The sequence below is a fragment of the Ambystoma mexicanum genome, chromosome 13 (genome assembly GCF_040938575.1).
Source record: "Ambystoma mexicanum isolate Mex_15411 chromosome 13, UKY_AmexF1_1, whole genome shotgun sequence".
Classification (NCBI taxonomy): Eukaryota; Metazoa; Chordata; class Amphibia; order Caudata; family Ambystomatidae; genus Ambystoma; species Ambystoma mexicanum.
Window position 1 is genome coordinate 141,147,907 of NC_090938.1, and position 20,760 is coordinate 141,168,666.

At 44.7% G+C, this 20,760-nt stretch overlaps 1 protein-coding gene across 9 annotated transcripts in view; it reads right to left on the reverse strand.

Moving 5' to 3' along the window:
• Positions 1–7,262: 7,262 nt before the first annotated feature.
• The window catches only part of ANKS1A (ankyrin repeat and sterile alpha motif domain containing 1A), an 855,968-nt gene continuing 842,470 nt past the window's right edge, over positions 7,263–20,760 (reverse strand). For 8 of the 9 annotated variants that reach the window (XM_069633494.1, XM_069633490.1, XM_069633491.1 and 5 more), the window contains 2 exons: positions 20,012–20,167; positions 18,508–19,372 (listed from right to left, as the gene is read on the reverse strand). In XM_069633494.1, coding sequence (XP_069489595.1) covers positions 19,253–19,372; positions 20,012–20,167 — 276 coding nt within the window. In that variant the 3' untranslated portion in view covers positions 18,508–19,252. Of the gene's footprint in view, positions 16,107–18,507; positions 19,373–20,011; positions 20,168–20,760 lie in introns of those variants that run through there. The other variant, XM_069633488.1, reaches the window with a different exon arrangement.

Below are 20,760 nucleotides of genomic sequence, written 5' to 3' on the forward strand. Positions count from 1 at the left end.
AGAAACCTTGTTCTGTAAAGCTTTGGCTCATAATGAATAAAGAAGGAGAAATTATTACCAAGATGGATTTTTCTCCTGCAGATTTCTCGTTGGATAGATATCCTTCCAGTGTCAGCTGCTCTGAAACGTTTATGACAGGGAGCAAGCATAGTGCGGCTTGGCATCATCTGTCAACACCATCGTGTCTTGCGACATCAGTAAAACATATTTCATCACTGCAACCACATACCTCAGTTCCCCATCTTTGTACCCCTGTGCTCTGCAGCCACCGGGAAGAAAGCAATGGGATTCGGCTAAAACAAGCCAAAATAAATAGTTTTTTTGGTGACGAACAGTCACAAATACTGCAACAGGTTGACAGTACTTGTTTGCAAACAGCACCATTTTCTGCCCCATTTCATTTGTTTACCGTCAAAACTGTGATCTCCCCCTGAAAAAATGGTGCATTTTCTGCCATATTTAATTTTACTGTCACAACCTTTCATTGTCGCCCCACAAAAGAAGCGAAACCAAGAGCGGAGACCAGAACCCTTTCATAACGGGGCAGGTTGATGAGCAATCTGTAGGAGGAGAATCCATAGATAATTAACTGCTCCTTCAATGGATTGCATTCTCGCGCAGATTTGTTCCTTTTCTGTTTCGGCACCTTCCCTTTGGAACTCCCCCCCACCCCCCACCTCCTCAGCTTCGGGCAATTACGGACCTTACGAGTTCTCTTAGGGCCATGAAAACCCATCTATTTTCAGTCTCTTGTCACCTTCTACGTTTGACGATTCTCTTGTCCGACTGCTTTTCTGTTCTTTTGTCCCCAGTAGGGCCTAGATGCCTTCGGTCCTTTTGTCTGCATTTTATAAATTCTAAATAAATTCCTCATCTGATAGACTCCAAAAGAAGTACAGTCTACAGAGGCAGGATGAAAGTTTATATGAGAGGGCTTTGCAACACCGTTCTTCAAAATGAGTCATCAGCTCCACAAGCCCTGTCCAGGCTGTAATGGTATGTGAACGTGTGGAGCGACAAGCAAGTACTGCTTGGCAGATCTCTTTCACTGGCACACCCCCTTTGCAGTGCAGAAGCGGTCACCACGTCCCTAGTGGAATGCGCCCGGATGCCCGGCAGCAATTCCATTCCTGCTTTCTTGTAGTATTACACGATGCAACAGGAAATTGTCACTGTAGCTCGCTTACAAGCCTTGCCAATGTGATGGCCACTAAGAAAGCTATCTTAAGGGTAAGCAATCTGATAGACACAGCAAACATTATCCGCAAGTTGAAACCATCAAAATGCAAAGGTGACTCCTGCCTAGCTCCTATTATCAAAGGCTGTGCTGACATCCTAGCCCCATTCATCAGTTCTTCCTTTGCAGCAAATTGTGTTCCCTCTAGTATGAAAGAATCTTGGGTTCTCCCTTTACTCAAAAAACCCAATTTAGACCCTACAGCCCCCAACAACTACCGACCAATCACCACAGTACCTTTGCTGCTAAAAATCTTAGACAGTGCAGCCTACAATCAAATACAACTTTTCCTGGAATCAAACCAAATACTAGGGAAACGTCAATTGGGGTTTCGAACCGGCCAGGGAACCAAATCAACCTTGTTAGACCTGAAAAATCAAATGGACAACCTCAAAGACAATGGTAAGGCTCTCTACTCTTATTCCTTCACCCATCGGCTGCTTTCAAACTGGTTAACCACAATACCCTTTGCCACCACCTCACAACAGCAGCAAACTTTTCAAAGCCGCCATGACTTGGATCTCCTCGTTCCTAGAAGGAAGATCCCTAAGAGTCTTTTTGGACTCGGCAAACACCCCACCAGAACCCATACCATGGAGCGTACCGCAAAGCTGATGTGTCTCCCTCACCCTGTACAATATTTTCACCAAACCCCTTTTCGACCTCATGGATGAACTCGGCATAGTCTACACCAACTATGCCAACGACATCCAAATCCTTCTCCCCCTACCAGGATCACATGATAAAGACTCCAAAATGATCAATGAGATTTACCTTATCATCCAGACCTGGATGGCTATGAATAATCTCTGCCCAAATTACAAGACAGAAATTCTGGTAGTAGGTCCATCTACAATGCTAAAAAAAAACATCCACGTTCCTTCGCATCATTCCAGATCGACGGCATCAAAATCCCAGTGTCGGCCTCAGTGAAAACACTGGGAGTACACCTCAACACCACCCTCTCAATGACCAAACAAGTTAATGCCATCACCTCGTCGGCCGCATATACAGTCAAACTTCTCAATGCAGCTAGGCAACAACTCCAGCCAGCTACCTGACCATTGCAAGATCAATAACCCGAGAAAGACTTGACTATTATAACGCCCTCTTCTCAGGTACCTCAACAAAAGAAAAGACAGAGGTAATCCATAACATTGCTTTACGTGCTACACTAAACATCTCCATAAAAAGACAACATCTCTGCAACCATAAAAGGGCACACTGGCTCCCTATCCAAGAAAGGATTAACTTCAAAATCCTCACCATCACACACAAATGCCTATTAAATACAGCACTGGAGTAGCTAGCGCAAAAAAATCATCAAAACCAACCCTACGCACACCGAATCATCCCTCCTAAATATATGCGTGCAAGAGGAGGAGGGTCGAGCTTCCCATTCATAGCAGCATCCCAATGGAATGGCCTCCCACCCTCACTACGTTTGGAAAACTGTCACTGGGCTCTTAGAATAACTTGGTACTTTGCCCAACTATGCCTATCTGGACCATTGAAGGATCTTTCCCTAACAGTTGACCATGTCATTACCCTGCCTGTTTTTGTCTCTACCCCTCTGGGAAATGTCATGTTTTAAGGTTATTTAATGTTTGGTGATCTAAGTATATGGACAATGTAACTGGTTTGCAACAGTGCCCGGATGCCCACAGGCCTGGGCGCTAAGGAATGCATGGGCTCAAATAGAACCACTATCAAACGGAGGTTCCAAGCCAGAACCACAAATGGCATTGGCGGAAACCTATTTACAAAGCCCTTCAAAAATTGGGCCATCCCCTGGATTGTAAAGAAAGATCCTGGACACAGTGACCTCTTAAACACGGACAAAGCCACCAAATAACCTTTGACCATGCCCATCCGATCTAACAAGGCAAAGGACAGAAGGAATTCCATCAATGTGGTAGTGGAGCGCGTGATGGTGTCCAACTTGCGATCCCTTCACCATGGCTCAAACCTTCACCTGCACGTGTACAGAGACCTAGTGGACGGTCTGGGTGCAGGAAGCAACACCTAACTAAGCTTTGCACATTCTTGTCACTGTTGCGCCCTTATACCCCCGGGTCTGGTGCGCATTACAAATAATAAAACAAACAAACCTCAAATACTGCTTCAGAAAGGTCCAAGTCATCATAGCTCATCCTCTTAAAAGCCCTGCATGAAGAATGAGGGACTCTGGGTTCAGGTGGAGCACCCGATCTTCCGACTGGGACAGGAGGTTCGGCCTTTGAGGAAGCCAGCAAGGTGGGAGGTGGCCATTTCCTGGAGATCAGAGTGCCATGTTCTCCTCGCCCAGTATGGGGCGATAAAGATCACGGTGGCCAGGAACCTCAGCATCCTGAGAAACCACAGGATGACAGGTATCGGAGGAAATGCCTAGCGCAGGTCTAAGACCCACTCCACCTGGAACATATCTCCCAGTGCCCGTTCACAGGGAATTCCCTCAAGCACAATAGCTTATAATTTGGATTTGCCCGTGTGGCACACGGATGCACTGCAGGGTTCTGCAAACAGCAAAGATTTCAGCAAGAAACTCCAGACACACTTTCCACTCATGGGAGACCATGCTCTGCCTGCTCAGACGGTCTGCCAACCTGTGCTCTACACCTGCCAGATGGGCTGCAGAAGCGGAGATCCTGTTCTCCAGCAGCCAGAACCATAGTTGCATGGCCTCCCTGCATAGGAGCAGAGACCACACACCCCTTGCTTGTTGAGGTAATGAGATCCGCACCTACTCCTGAGGTGAGCCGCCACAAATGCCATCAGCTTGGTGAAGACCCTGGGTGTTGACGTTAGGCCAAAAGGGAGCACTCTGAACTTGTAGTGAGTGCCCACAATGACGAGTTTAAAAAAAAAAATGTAATTGCACTCTGTTTTGTTTGTAGAATTATGCAAAGATTTAAGTCATTAAAAAAAAACAGATATCACAAATGTGGACATCTTAAGAAATGCTGTTATTAAACAAACCATAACCATGTACAAAACTCTAACTGAACGTTTATGATTACTTGCCGTACAGGTACCTTTTAGGACAGTGTACAGCAATTGTTCAGACCACGCAGTGTGGACACTTTTGTACTTATGCATTTGCTCCTTAGCTCGGTGGGATCATTGAATTGCTGGCACCCCCTCTTCTTATACATATATTACATTTAAATTCCTTGTAAACTAGAAAGTTGAGCAGGGAGACCATTTTGTTTGATACATAAATCTCAGGAACTGCCCCTTCTTTCAATGGATCGGCACATGGGAAAAGCACCCCACAATCCTGGAGTTGTAGGGCCTGGAGTATGCCCTTCAACGTCACGATCCTGAACTTGTCCTTCCACAGGAACTTGTTCAAGGCCCTGATGTCTAGGATGAGTTCTCCTCCTTTTTTGTGTACCAGAAAGTAACAAGAGTACCAACCCAAACCTCTCTGTTAGGGAGGTACCCCTTTCACTGCACCCCTTAAAAGCAGGACTCCGTTCTTCCTGGAGCTCTGTCCTGGTTGCTGGTGGGGGTCTGTCTGGTGGTCTCTTCAAGAAGTGTAGGCAATATCCCCATCTGACGAGCTGCAAGGCCCAGATGTCTGAGCTTATATCTTTAGAACTTTCCCAGTGCTCAGAGACCCTCCCTCCAACCAGGAAAACGTTCAGGAAGAACTCAAAGCGGCAACAGGCACCGCCAGCCGAGCGGACGAGGAGTCAATTGGCCCAGAGAAGCTCCTCTATCCTGTCCGGGAATGCGAGAAACGCCTCTGGCCCCCGCTTGACCCACAGTAGCTGTGCTTTCCTCCCAAGGGAACATACTGCCTATAACCCCTGCCTCCAGAAGAAAAACTGAAGGACTGTTTGGCAGGCTGCTGCACAAGGAATTCGCAGCCAGTTTTAACTCTTTGAATTTCTCAGATTCATCAGCCCAAAAAGGTGATCGCCATCGAACGCCATGTCCAAGAACTTGGCTTGTACGTTCAGTGAAAAATCGTAGCTGTGGAGATATGCTGCTCTCCTAACCACAAAGGATGTTGCCATTGTACAACCCACACAATCAGTGTAAAAGCAGTGTCAAGACCCACCTGGCAAGCAACCACCTTTCCATCATTTATCATGTCCAAGAAATCATCCCTCACCCCCCCTGTTTGGAGATGATCTGCTGCCTCAGCTATCGTTCTCTAAAGCACATGCAAGTACTTAGCAAAGGCACGCATGATGTTAATTATCTTCAGAGACATACTCCCTGATGCGAAAATGTTCTTGGCTAAAGAGTCGGTCTTTTTGAATGCTGTGCATTGGCAAGTTGGAGGTGGATGTAGCTGGCTGTGAGCTCACTGAGATGACTCGGACCACCAAACGTTTGGGGTGGGATGAGCTGAAAGGAAGGGTAGATCCCCATACCTGGTTTATATGTCTTGGTCAGCTTGGTTTCAACGGCTGGCGTGGGACATGGTCTCTGCCAAAGCGATGGGATGCGAGATAGCTGCATTAAAGGGCAGTGCCGTTTCTGATTGGTGACCCTTGTCCAGGAGGTCAGCGAGATCACAGCACTGTAGCAGTTTGGCTGCGGTACCAAGGTCGAAACCACCCTCTACACTGTCTTCCTGTATTGGGTTGTCTGTTGCAGGTCAAGGTCAGGTGAGGTATCAAGCCTGCTTGCCTCATGCAGTCCTTCGGCCAAGACCAACAGGTCGGCTTGGTCAGTGAAGGCGTCGGCACTCCTAACACCCATTCACCCATCAGCTTCATTCAAAAGGGGACGGGTCATCCTATTCGTCGAAGAACAACCTCATAGATTGGAAGAAGTCCCATCTCGACTCTAGGACGAGACGCCTCGAAGGCCAACGGCGCCGTGGTCGGCTTACTATGCGCTGAGGTCAAGGGCATGAGACCAGACAAGGCTACCTTGGCGCTGGAACCTCTGGCCATAACTACTGCCTTCAGCATTGAGGGAACAGCCGAACCTGTCGCTGCTTTTTTTTAATAGAATTTATAATTTGGGTCTTCAATGGCTCCCACTCCCCGCTCGGGGCACTTGTAGCTAGGAAAGACTTGCCCCACTCCTCTGTCAAAAAGAGTCATGTCTGAGTCAACACCTTTCCTTTTTATGGGAGGACAACGATTGGTGCAACTCACTCCATCAGTGGGAGGGCTTCTCTGCCTTTTTTTCAGTGCCCCACCTCCTTCTTGGGCGTGGGGCCTTCGGTATCTGGGCCCAACGACTTGGCAGTCAATCATGCCAGAGACTGCAAAGGAGGCTGCCCAAGGGGTCTATTTCGCTGATCGTTCCCTGACCGTCTTCGGGTTCATATGCTGACAGAATTCACACTGCTCGACATCGAGCTCCACCCAGAGACACGACACACAAATACTGTGCAAGTCCATGATGTACATTTTCGAGCCACAGTCCTTGCAGTGGCTGAATACCGAGGGTTTAGGGCCCGACCTATTGGATGAAGTGAAAAAGACACTTCAGTCAGTGAAAAGAATCATGATTTGAACAGCGTGTGTAAAAAAAGAAACTGAAGTATGGGGACGTAGTAATGTGATAGATGTATAATAGATATCATGTCCGCGGTTGAAACATGATGGCATTGATGGACGACACTGAGCCACACTATGCTACCTGTCGAAAAATCTTCTGAGCAGCTGACACTAGAAGGATATCTATCAGATGAGGAATCTGCAAGAGAATGCAATCCATTGAAGGGACGATCACATTCTTGCTGGTGAACTGACTATTTCCCCATAGTCCATTTGGAGACCTTAAGTGGCTCCATGGTGCATCACAAAACATTTGCAATATCAACCCCAATTACTTGACACATTTGGTTTAACACTCTTCCACATTAAATAGAAACCTTGGATACATGTTACTATGCAGAGTGGAAAAGGCCAAACACAGGTTTTTTCCTTTATTAACACTGTGCTAAGATGTTCTGTTGAGAAAATACCAAAGAACCTGTGAAATTACAGGTAAGACTACCACACAGGCAAGATGGGCATGGTACCAGTACAATATATGCTTAGAATTCCAATGAATTTGACACAGATTAACATTTTTATTTACAGGAAGGAAAATCATTCAAGTATCAAAATTCAGAGACAAAGATTAAATAACATGTTTGTTCCAAGTCATCCCCCAAGGTTACACCCAGAAATCAGGCCCATGTGCAAACTGAAGTCAAATTCCCCAGCATTGCCTGGTGTTATGGGAGGGTGGCGTTTGTCTGAATGCGCCTTTTAGTCCACACAACAGCTGATGGTACCTGTAGGAGCTTCCAACAACCCTCCCATCCAAAAAGGCACAGCTACAGAACTAAAGTAGCCAGGAGCATCTGCCCCCACCCACTAGAGCAATAAAGTACTGGTAACTAAAGGTTTCCCCACTACATTACGGGTATATGCATTTCTCCCACAACTGCTGGACCCCCCCTACCCCCTCACTACTAGTTTAACCCCGCACCATTCAGCTGTTGAGTGTAAATACCTCCCTTGGCACATCTGGCTGGGAGTAATGGCAGCCAAACTAATAGCCTAATGACTACTTTAAAAGCACGTTTTCTGCGACCACATCCACTACAGGTGCTTCATGTCACGATTACCAAGAACCCCATACAACTCAGTTACTGCAAGGTTCCATCCTCTCAGCCACAGATTGAGATGTGCACGCATCCCACTATGGCAGCCACACTCCCCATAATCACTAAGCAAAGACAGTAGCAGCCTAGACTACTGCGCATAGGCCCACTACAATGCTCTCAACATACGACTTCAAGTAAACTGGGATCCATGCAGAATGGCCTCAACTGGATTACAAGCTCTTGTTTGTCTTACAGGGACTTCAGGCCCTCTTCCTCCACACATTGGAGGATAACTAAGCACTGCTGCTTCCGCATAGTAAGAACTAGACATTCAGAGGATGGAAGAAGCAGCGTTTCTTTGCTCTTTGTAATTACTCCAAGGCAGGCATCTTCCATACCCAGTTAAGAGGTGCAGGGGTATACTGGTCACTCCAAAGCATTTGTTCATCCCTTCCCCTTTTGGTTATTGAAAGGTAGGCACCAGGGCATCTGTCATCCAGTTCAATTTCACATTTTAGCACAATGGGCAAAACGTACCATAGAAAAAGTACCAAAGAAAAACCCTGATCCATATTTTCACTTTTGTGAGTGTTCTTTTGCTGCTTTAGAAACAGAATCAAAGCTGGCATCAGGTTAGTACCAAGTGAATAAATAAGAGATTGTAGCAGCTTAAAACAAGACATTTTTCTATATAAAATAACATAACAAATATTGTGTCCCAGTTGAGCTTAGTGTCCATTGAGGCGACCCACCCTCCCCCATCACTCCTGTATATGGCGGCTGTGCAAAGAGGCCTGTGTCTGGTAGGTGGCTGGCGTGCCGAAGTCATACTTTTGGCCCTACAACTCCGAGACAGAATGTGCCCGAATGATCTGCATATGTAGCACTGTGGATAAAGCAGATAGGAGGGTGCTTATGAGCAAAATAAATATATGGAACGCATTTCTGAAACCAATGTATGTTCCAGCATGAACCAAAAATCCCTTTAAAAGGGGGATTATCTTTACTACTAAAAATAAAATCAGTGGCTGGGTAAAAGCCTTTGCAAGACCTATGAATTGATCTCCAAGGTAGAGCTTGACACATTCCCACCACAGGTATATTGCCAAAAGTGCTTCAATGGCAGGCTTAATCTTGCAGTACTTGCCCTCAATGTGGCTGGCGGCATCCGATTAGCCATTTAGAAAAGCAAACCATCTGCTTTGCGATGCCTGCTTCATATTTAAAACTGCAACTAAAATCAACAAAGGACAGCCTAGTTTGACTTTAAAAAAAAAAAAAACCTACCCAGCGTCTAGGCACTCTTTAAAAATCAGTGTATGCAAAATACTTTGTTGATACTTAGGATTTATAACAAGCGTAGTTTCAAAAAATTCTGAAGAACATTTTGACAACAAATCCTAAAAAGATCCCCAGCAGAAAAACCTGTATGTTATTATAAATACCACCCCATTGTGAATCATTTGCCCTACCTAAGAAAGCAAAAACATGACCAGTTTTTTCATTTTTTTTTTTAACTAACCATACGAGTTTAGGCAAAACCTTCAGCTCAAGTTCTTGGTCATGCGTTCATTCTCCTGTGAACTTGAAGCAAACCTATGGTGTTTGGCGTTTCAACCAACAGAGATTTGGCCCGTCATTGTGGGCCAAGGTTTCTGAAATATTAAAGTTCGAGAACTAAACTGTAATTAGATTCCTGAGTGCACTGAAGGCATTGACATTCTGTGTCAGCACATTAATTGATGGCACAACTACCCACATGCCCGTGTCCAGAGTGTGCCATCGATCTAACGATAGGAAATAACCTCTTGCTTACAATCCTAATTTTTTGTTGCTGCTTTGCCGAACTGTAACATTTTCCTACATGACGTACTGCCAAAGCAATGCCACGCCACAGAGAGTCCCTATTTAGATCACTTCCAAGCAAAGCGTTTGTGTTAAAGATATTCAGCACCCAAGTCCGAGTCAGCCTCAAGGCGAGGTTAGCCAGTGTGCAATACCAATGGCACAAGAACTATCGTTCTTTGCTGCTAGTATTGCACAGTGCTTCTGGTCTTCTATTCCATTTCGCCTAAATCCACTGCCTTTGGGAAAAGGCAACCTTTGGCTGTATCCCAATTGTGCTCAGACATTGCAAGGCTGCATGGAACTGGAATCTGCCAGATGCAGGCGACAGCGAGCCCACAGGAAGGATGCAATGCAGCTGCCACTGCAACTCCCAAAAGAAAGAAAGCGCTTTGAACTAGCATCAATTTTTCTCCAAACGGCACAGTCAAAAAGGTAAAACATTGGATGAAAAAGCTTCTGTTTCAGTAGCGGGAATGTAATGTTATACACCAGTACTTCTAGTCCTCTCTGTTCAGTGTGTCATCTAGGATTTCCAACTTACAGATGTAGCACCACCTGCTTGCAACACCAGAAATGCTCACCAAAACTTGAGAATTTGAGGCCACGTGAGCATGCAACGCCAATAAAAAAAAACTTGCACCAGATTCTAGATCTTGAACCCGTTCATCCACTGTGCAATTACTTTTAGATGGCCATTTGGTAACACGTAATCAAAATCAGGCAGCGGTTGTATGGTTTGAATTGGTGGCTGTAATGGGGAAGGCTGTTTGCCCAAGGGAAAACCCAGAGGTCAATGAGGTATCATGAACCTCTCCGATGTTCAAAACAGCAGGGGGCATTATGCAGGCAATGTACAGCAAGGCCCCAGTTGATGAGGGATAGTGGATACCGGATGATTTGTCAATGCCAGTACGACGTGTAAGTGAGCTTGGTCCTAGAAGATAGAGCACGCCCCATGGCATGGTTCTATGGTGATCCATTTCTTTTTTTGCAAACAGCTGGAGCGGAAGAAAAGTGAAAGACATGGCTGAACAGCTTCTCATCCAATGGGGTTTGTTGTTCGGCAGATCCAAATGGTAAAAGACCGAGCACTCGGAACTCTCTGTAAAGTTTTGTGCTAAAGGTTCTGAGACAGACACATCGTTTCTTTGCAGACCAAAGTTTGGCAGGGTGGTCATGTCACTTTCTGCAATTTTGAAATTAAAAGGATATCATTAATTAAAATTGGTTCAACTGCCCCCATCCTGCAATCACCACAAAATCTACCAAATTGAGGGTCTGACCGAAGGGTTTGAGAAACCCTCACCTACAGCCCATCAACCTCCTAATCAACTACCACAATTCCTGAAAAGAGATTTGATCAGAGCATTATCATGCACAAAGAACTTAGATTAGAACTCAACAAATCCATTTTCTGGATCTGCTGAAAACAAAACCTGGATTAAAAAACAAGTTATCTGGAACAGGGGTGTTGTGCCCAATGCATGATCTCCAAGCCACCAATAGGCAGGTCACGGTGCTGCCCTCTCAAGGGTATGTCAAGTCCATGTCAACCTCGTACACACCCTCTAACAAGTCCTTCTCAACTACTGGGGTCTTGCATTTCAGAAAGTCGTACACCACATCCCCTTGAAGCTGGCCTTCCTACTGCAACCTCCGAGGATTTTTTTCTCAGGGAGGATATAGCAGTATTCCTTTTCTGCACAGGCAAACGCAAACGGGGTGTGAACAGCCAGAATGTAAGGTGCAGCACTGTTGATCCTTCTTTCACAAGCCACGCAACCCTAAACTCCAGAGGCAGAGTAGCCCAATTAGTAATTCCAAAAAGTAAGGAATGGAAATCTCTGATTGAAGAATAAAGAAATCTCAAGGCGCTGCAAGCACACAAGAAAGTCAAGATACCAGATTATGGCATGGTGCAGTAAAAGGTAGAATTCCAAAGCCAGCCTCCGGCTAGAAGAAACAAGCTGGGTGACGGAAGTTGTGGGCGGGGCATCATATAACCCTTCTTTAAAGGAAGCTTTGTCCATTCTTGGAGATTAAAGGCAGAGTGAGAAACGGTTGATGAAGCAGTAAACATGAACTCCCTGGAAACATGGGCGAAATAAATGGTCTGACATGTGGTTGGTAAGAGAGTCTACATCTCCCTGAAGAAGTGTTTAGTGATTGTTCTGACAAATGTAGGGCACACAATGGTGTCCATTATTTTCCAATGGGATTCACTGAACTGTTTCTGTCTCAACTAGCAGACATTAGCACACTGAAATCTGATAGGAACTAGCAAGGCCAGCCACTCCATCACTCCATAGCCTCAACTAATGTTAACTGGGAAAATATTGGCCACTTAGTTGAAAGCTCACATGGATACTGCAGATTCGAAATTGTCCTTTTTCAATCAGTGTAACAATTTGGAGTTCAGAAGAGGGGTTTCTATTGTAGAGATGATCCAGAGAGTGTTGCTGGATGTCTGGGCTAAATCATGAAACTCCAGACCGGTCATTGGATCGTAGTTCAGGCGATCACCTCTCTGGTCTAAGACCCATTACATCAGTGAATTATCAGAGACCAAGACAATAGCCAAATTCATTTTTTCGCAAAGAGATTGTGCTGCATTTGGCCCGTCCTGTGGCACGAACTCCAGAAGGCAGCCCACACTCAATTCAACTTATGTGTTCAGTAAACAATGCAGACTTTGTAACTCTCAAGAACAAAAAAAGCAAACATTTAAAGTTTCTACACAAAGATTCAGCATTCTCGATTCAGTTCTGAAGAGAAGCATGTGAATCAATAGTGGGTATGTGGCCTCGTTGCCATATACGCAATTACTCAACTAAGTGTGCCCCAAGACAAACTAGGCACCATACACAGTGAACTCAATGCTTTCAATCCTGCTGAAAAGAAACCACAGGGCTAGTTGTCCAAGTTAGGAAATGGTCACAGCGGATACGAACAAGGTATTGAGAGCCTCTTGTAGAAAACTCTTAAATAAAGACATGTTTTGGATTTGAACCATCAGTGAACATAGCATAAAACAAAACATTGAATGCAGCTGTCCAAACATCCAAAGACATCTAGTGAATTCTCTTAGTAGAGAGAGGTGGGGCTAGAGGGGCGGTCCATTAATAATGGGCTTTGCAGAACAAGACTGTGCAGTATTAGTCTCTGCCCCATCATAGACTTCCTCTTAAGAGTCTACGAGATGAGCGAGGGTCAGTAGCAAACACTGCCACTCAGAGGGCATCTACGCCACCCCACAAAGATAAGATGTGCATTGGTATACCTGTACATCTGATGGAACGGACATACTTGGGACCTGGTCATGGTTCATATTCTCAATTTTAAAGCCCTCAGAGACAAAGTCTTCCACGCTGAAGTCTTCAACATTGAGCTCGTCAGTATAGTGGTCAAATCTTAGGCAGTTGAAAAGGTTTTTTGGGAGGCGCCGCATTAGGTGATGAGTGGGTGCTTGATGGACACAGTTTTAAAAAAAGGGATAGTGTATGATAATCTGATACTGAAAGGCAATCGGAAGAAGATCACTGTTTTATGCACAACAAAGCTTTCCATATCCTCAGAACTCCAAGAAAAGAGCTGCAAGGTGCCTAATCAAACACTCCTCCATAGCTGCATCCATAAAGTCGCATTAACCAAAGACGCATGAGAAAAGAAATGTGTTATCTTCCAAAACAAAGGACTGGTCAATCATAATTGCGGAAACAAGGAAAGTAAAACCATACTTAACTCAAGAGGAAAACAAAAAGAGAAAAATTGCCAAATAAGCACTAAGCCATGGTCTTTGTATCCAAGAACTTCTGTTATGGAAGGAAACTGCAGATCGCTTCTAAAGGTTATAAAAGGATTTTTTAATCGGTTACGGGGGAGCGCCTGAAATCTATAAAGAAGCAACAAAAATAGACGTTTTAAGTGTTTCATAGACCCTCCTCTTCCCCCACGCAGCACGACAATTGATCTGCACATTGAATAGCCAATTCAAGACCATGGATAGTAAATCGAAGGACCCAGGACCGGTTTTAAGATTTCTTTGGCTGTTTGTAAGCAGCCTTCAAAGGGTAAATCAACTTCAAGGGACTTAACCACGAGGTCTGGGCTTGCAGTCATCCACTGTTGCACTGTCAAATTAACATTTCAAAATTACAGTGAAACATACTTTGCCATCCAGGGAATTCCATTGGTCGTACTAAAAGGTTGTAGTCATGGCTTTTTTTCTGCCCAATTGAACCAACTACCAAGTTTAACTGGGGTGGAGGTTAACAACCTGGTTTGGAAAAATCATGACTATGCACTTCTGTGGAACAAGTCCAAAGAGTAGGCTTTTCAAGGGTGCCATCCATGACCTCATCCCTAAACATGAACGGTATTTACACGTCCCTATCACCACTGTTACTCAATATGGACTGAGCACTACAAAAGACCGTCCCACCTTGCTTGCCCTAAAAAGGGGGAAGCCAAGAGCCCTACAAGGGCAGTTGCCACTTATGTAGTGTTAAAAGATGTATTGCTGAATTTAAAAAAAATACTTGATATGTTTTAAAAGAGAAAAATGCATCGTTCAAAATTCAGGTTTACTCTATTTTGTAGATCATGAGTCATTCTTATTAAAGCTAATGAAAAGGAATTACTAAAAAGTATCCGACACAGAGCTAGGTGCAAAGATGGGTGCACAGTCAGGCACTGTAAGTCCATCAATGCTCCTCCATGTATTCTGTACTCTGTGCAGGCAGTCAGCAGAGGGACATATAGGGCACCACTCCAGCATCACTTCAAGAACTCAACTTAGCAAAACACAAATGAAATGGGCGAGTTTCACCTTTTTTAAGAGGTTTGTACTTTTACATTCTTAGTAGTGTGGTGTTTGAAACTCTTGTAGCCCAATGACATCTTGAAGTGGCCTTTATATGTCAGAAGATCAAAGCCAAACAAATAGGGGAGATGCCTTCGGAGGACACCTGGGTGTCAGTAAATGACTCATCCACATATGCAGAGTATCTGGCAGCAAGACCCACACTAGAAAGAGTTTTTCCCTCCTAGTGAAAAATGTAAGATCGCACATGTGTATGGAGAACACAAGCAAGCCACTTATTGATGGTGGCCAGCTGAAAACAAACCAGACTCATTAGGCAGTGTAACACCTCCTCCAGCACAGCCGCCCCCACTTCCCAGGACACTGTATGTTCAGATTCTCCAGCTCAGACAGTGGGAAACAGGAATGTTTGATACCTGAACACAGGGATTTAAAAATGCACATTTTCTGTCTGCTTTCAAACACCTTATTTACATAGAACCATCACACTCTTCTTTCAGTCCCAATAGAAAGGCAGTGCTAAACTCTAAAAGAAGTGGCAGCAGCCACTGATTAGAAAGACAAATAAAAACATTTCGGGCAAACTCAAGGGTCACCAAGGCCTTTAACCCACCAGAACGATGCAAGCAAGTGAGCTGTGGGACTGCCAGTGAGATCTAGTCCGTTCCTTCCCACACAGCCTGTGCTGCTCCTGGAGCAGCTGTGTTCGTTCTTGCTCTGCATCACATTTGTGGAAGACGGCACGGCGCTCCACACCGACCCTCAGTCCACATGTCCTGTCCCCATGTACCCACTATAAGAAAAGTGCTCTATAATTAGGACTTCTTCCTAGAATGCCATTAGGGCACCACCATAGCCTGACAAACCCAGGGCAGGTGCGCCGCACATCACCTGGTAGAACTGTGTCCAGTTGCCTGACTTACATCCAAAGTCCTCATCCGCTACCCAGCAGTGCCAACTGCAATACAGCGAGTAATTGCTATACACATCTTGCCCCATGTTATCTGGTGAGGCAATAAGCCTCTGGGCTCCAACACACACAAGAGTTCATACGCAGACTTTTTAAAAAAAAAAGTATTGGCAGCTGTGGGAGGAAACGGCCCACAGGGTTAGAAAAACGTGGAATAAATGCACAAAATGAGATTCTGTATTGCTCAGAGAATCCTTAGTCCCAGCACCTTGCGACTGGAGGGTGCCCAGAATCCTTGCCATCCTGGATAGCCCCCGCTCCGGTCAATCAAGTCCTCCCACTGCAGATTGGAAGCATGCTACTAGTTTTGGTTTCTTTGATCATCTCGTGGTTTGGTTTTTCTCCCACATAGCAGAATCTTAAGATTGGCTATAGTTTGGTAACTGCTCTCTAGTGCTCATCCTTGTAATCTAAATTCGATGAAGTGTGGGAAGGGGCACATCAGGCTCGAAGCCCCCTACAGTGTCTTCTCTGGTGTAATTAACTGCCGTTGGCTCTTCCGGTCGTTAATGGCCCCATAAGGATGCTCTCCCCAAGCTCAGCCTTGCGAGATCCCCAGGGCAGCTGATCTTCAAGGCGCCGGAATGGTGCTTGGTTCCTACCCACAGGGTATTCACGCTGGACATGGACGCTGCTCCTTCGCCTGATCACAACTCAGCTTCACGGAGGCAAACAGAAAGGGGAGGGGGAGGGAAGGAGATTAAAACCAAAAAATGACATGGATGTTATAAGAGACAAATAAAGAGAAAAGGAAATGAAGTGGAAGGTGTGTCCTCTTAAGATACAATCAGATCTGCCATGATTTCAAGAAGCCACACTTACAAGGTCATGAGAGGTGACACGCCCCGAGAGAACATATTAGCCACCATAATGCCCAGCTATTTGTTACTCTAATGGAATTCGTGCATATGCCACATCAATGTCGCTCATTAGTGGGTAAGTTTAAAAAAAAAAAAAAAGAAGGGCACAGACACCAGTTAATTCCTTGCTAAAAACTCACGACTTAAAATGACACTTTGAAAAATGTTTGACAGAATACTTTCACAGTTCTAAAACCCTTGAGCAAAAGCTACACTTCTGGTTTGATTTGGTAGTCATGCACTTCTGATCTCTGTCAAAGACTAGCAGTTACACAGGTTGCAAAGGCAGGGCACTGAACTGGTCAGTGATCCCAGCATAAGCCTCATGACAATATTTCTGTAAGAGGAGTTATATTTCTGTAAGAGGATTTAAGCAGCAGCGTTAAATATCCAGTCATTTCTTGAGTGTGACTGCAAGAAGATTAGTGCTGCAGTGAAAAGGTGATCAGTGCTCAACCCTTACTTGAGCAGCTAAATCATCACACGCCATAGTGCTCTAGCCTTATGGAAGCACTCTTTCGCAGTGCTTCAAGAAAAGGTTTAAAACTACTGAGCTGTGAAACTCAATCCTAGCTGGAAAGTGGTTCTGAAAGAGGCAACCTGGACGCAGATTAAAAGCTGCTTTGGGGTCAGCCCCAGAGACGAGCAGTCATCACCATTAATATTCTCAGGCTACCATCCAATACATCTAAAAGAGGAATATCTTACTAGCCGTGATCCATTCAACCGCCATCTTCCTCTAATCCTTCTCTTGACATCCTCTTGGCAATCTCCATAAAACAGGACAGCTTGTTGCTGATAATGCAGTCTAGTTATTTGTGCAAACCATAGCAGTCAACTGCTGCATGTAGCTTCCATTATGTAATTGGAGCTGCACATTAACACACCTAATATTCTTGTGTATAACCCCGTAAAGTCTCTTAAAACGATGCCGAAACAGCTCTGAGAAAACAGGTCAGTGGACCAAATCAGACATCATTCATATAAAATGATATCAACATGATTTAACTTATGTGAATTAATGTTTGCATTCATCTATTCAAATCAGAAGCTGCAGCCATCATTCGTGTCCTAGAAATCAGAGGCTGCCTTTTTGGTGCATGATGGGAGCAAAACTACTTTTTTGCTGGATATGTGTTAGACTAAGAAAGCAAGCTATTGTTGGAACTGAAACATGTTTCCATTTCACTTTCTTCCTATTCTCTTAATCCCCAATTTTCCGTAACCAGGGAAACTAGCTCCTGGGGAAACTGCTATCATAAGGGGAGCTATCCGTTACCAAGGAGGTCTCAATAACAGGTAAAGTAAAAAGCCCCCCCCCCCCCCCCGGAAGTCTCAATGAAAAACAACTTCCCCATGATCATCTGCACATCACACAACCGCTACTAGAAACTTTTCCAAGAGTCCCCACCTCAGAATCAAGGCACAGGAAGCAGCTGAGTTATGCAAGGCTTCTTGAGGGAACACCTATGTGTTGGCGTAAGTGAGGACTCCAAGCAAAGGTTCAGTATAGTCACAGAGAGGGCCGAGCAGTGTATAGAATATCATGGCAAAATTCTGATTTCTCCTGTGCATCACTACAATGGAACAAACTGGGGCCTTCTCTGAAATGATATAAATGCAGCCAACTGTCTGCCAAATGTAAACATTACTTGATATCCTAGTTCCCCAACATCTCTGTGTAGGTGGAGATTTCCCCAATAAATTATTGCGATAAATATAGTTTGGTGCAGTTAAAGAACTCAAGGTTTTTGACAATGGGCAGGAACGTTCAGATTATCATAGTCTCAGAAAACAGGGACTTCCTGGAAAAATGGTTTTGACAGCCGGCCATAAACCGACTAAAGGCAGTTTGAAAAAGGGCTCCCAAGCTGAGTGGAAGGGTGTTAAAAAAAGAAAAGCGAAATTAAAGAACTCTACCAGATGTTTGAGCTGGGATAGGATACGTGTGGTGTAACTGGGACTTTTTCTATAGATTTTCTGGGTTCCAAAACATACTTTCACAAATATCGTCTGTGTATTGACACATCCCAAAGGATTGGCACACCAGGCCCTAGGTGATAGGGCAAGTATACAGTTTATATTCTTATTTAGTTTACACAAACTGAAATATTGGCAATTTCAGTTTGGCAAAATAGGTGGTTTCTTTTTTTCAATCCGTGTACTGTTTTTAAAAGGAGGACACACCAAAGAAAAGGCAAGAAGTAGGATAGGCTTTAAAAAAAATACCAAAAAAAAACCAAACAACTACTGCTAATAGCTTAGAGTTGCTTCCACACAACAGGCATGAACGGTAGCCTTCCTAACAAACTCTCAGCTGTGATAGTACACCGGTCTGAATGGAAAATTCTACCAACACCCAGCAGGCAGGGAGGAAAAGTGACATGGATTACTGGTCACTGCACTACAGTGCATGGCGAGATGGGCGACTAGAATACAGAGCATAGACAGGGAAGTTCTGCAGGAACAATCCAGTGATATAATTGGGAGAGCAGATCACAGTGATGCATGTCAATTCCAAAGTAGATGGAGAACGAGACAAAGGCGGACAATTTCTTGGAACAGCACACAGCCACGGCTCAGTACAAAAGCAAGAAGCAGCCCTGCAGGGAACAGCCTCGTAGACAAGTCTTCAAGTAATAGCCCCAGATTGGGAGTTGGAAGGCCTGGATATGCCATGGCTTTTCAGAGAAATATTGCCAACACCAACATTTAACTGAGGGGCACTTTGGGCCCCCGTCCGCATTTTCTCCGACACTCCTGCCAGCGTCACCCTCTTTCTACAGCGATGAAAGCATGTAATCAGGCACAGAGCCGGCAGGAGTTGGGCTGTGTGGAGGTTGCTCTTTTGTCGCCCATCAGGGGAAACTCAAAAGAGTGGCCCAGAGGGAGAAGGGGAAGGGAATGGAGGAGAGGCAGCGTAGGTCAAAATGGAAATGCTCTCTCAGAAGATTGTGGTCTCATACTTAGTGCTCAGGCTCCTCTTGGAATCTTGCTTAGGGTCCACCACCCAGGAGACACCAGCATGGCCGCGATAATCCTGGTCTGCATCAGGCTGCTCCATCTACCAAAAAATAAAAAGGTGGATCTTGAGAAACAGGTCTTCCATAAGCACGCATTGGAGCATAATGTGAATACAGGCTGCACAAAAAAAAAATAATCAGTAACACGTTCCACATTGAGGATGCAGCACACAAAAAAACTGAATATGTGCCCAACATGCCAATGAATGATACTAAATGACGAATGGGATCAAAGCAGCAGAAAAAAAAGCAGTAATGGTCATCTAAAATGGCAATATGGAAAATCAGTCAAAAATGAGGGCTAGGTAAGGAGAAAGACAGGCAAGGCGGATGAATGCAGGTAGGCAGTATGAAAGAAAGGCAGGGCAGGAATTGGGAGGGCCAATGCTATGATGAAGATTCATGCTTAGGGTAGCAGAGAGAGTGGATCTTTAGCTCATGGACCAGCCGCTAGACAGGTTGCCAGCTCTTGCACATCGGCTCTTAAGCTCCTGCTAATGATCTCTATGGGTAGACCGTATTATGCCCACCTTCTGCACAACATGACTGCAGAAATGCGCTAACTCTCAAGGGCACTGTTGTCCAGAGAGGCTTTTGGTACCAGCTCCTCTGACATTGTTAATATGTTAACACATTCTGGCTCCTCTGCACCAAGGACAGTAGTCAGAGCTCCTACTTACCGTGGACTTGCGGACGCTTGCACGTGGTTTGGGCACTGGTTTGGAAGACTTGATTTCAGGGTTGTCTGCTGATCTGGATTTCTGGGCCTGCAAAGCCAGCTGATAGGCCACTTCAAATGCCTGTCCCAGCGTCAGGATGATTTCATAGGTCAGGTTCTGCAAGACATTCCATGCAGCAGTCAAATCACTGCCTGCTCTAATGCAGCAGCAAGGGAGTATCAGGTCCATTTCTATCATTATGTTATACGAATTAGTAAATTAGTTTGGAAATCCACAATATTAAACATTTATTTAATTCACTGGTCATAGCAAACTGGTATGTTCCAGACAGCTGTGCAGTATGCAAAAGGTAATTTATCTGAAAAAACACCACATCAACATATAAACATTCCCAGTTTTCTAACAGAGTTTAAAAAGTTCCTAAAGTCTGGGCAGCGGCAACAAATTGATTTAAAATCCTGCATTCCTTAGTTTTGCCCCAAAAATATTTCAGAGCCCTTGTCATAAATATTCTGCATAAAGTGTGTGCAGCCTCCAGATGACTGGTTATGAAAAGAAATTTGATAACTATTCATATATTATATGGGATACATTACTCACCGTAATCGTATTTCTGATGCTTGTATCTGCTTAGATTCACATGCTGTGCATAAGCCGACATCTAGTGGAAGCTGCAGAGTATTACAGTTGTTTTCTAATCTTGACAAGGTACGTTGAATAGGGTGTGCCAGTAATACTATCCCTAGTGT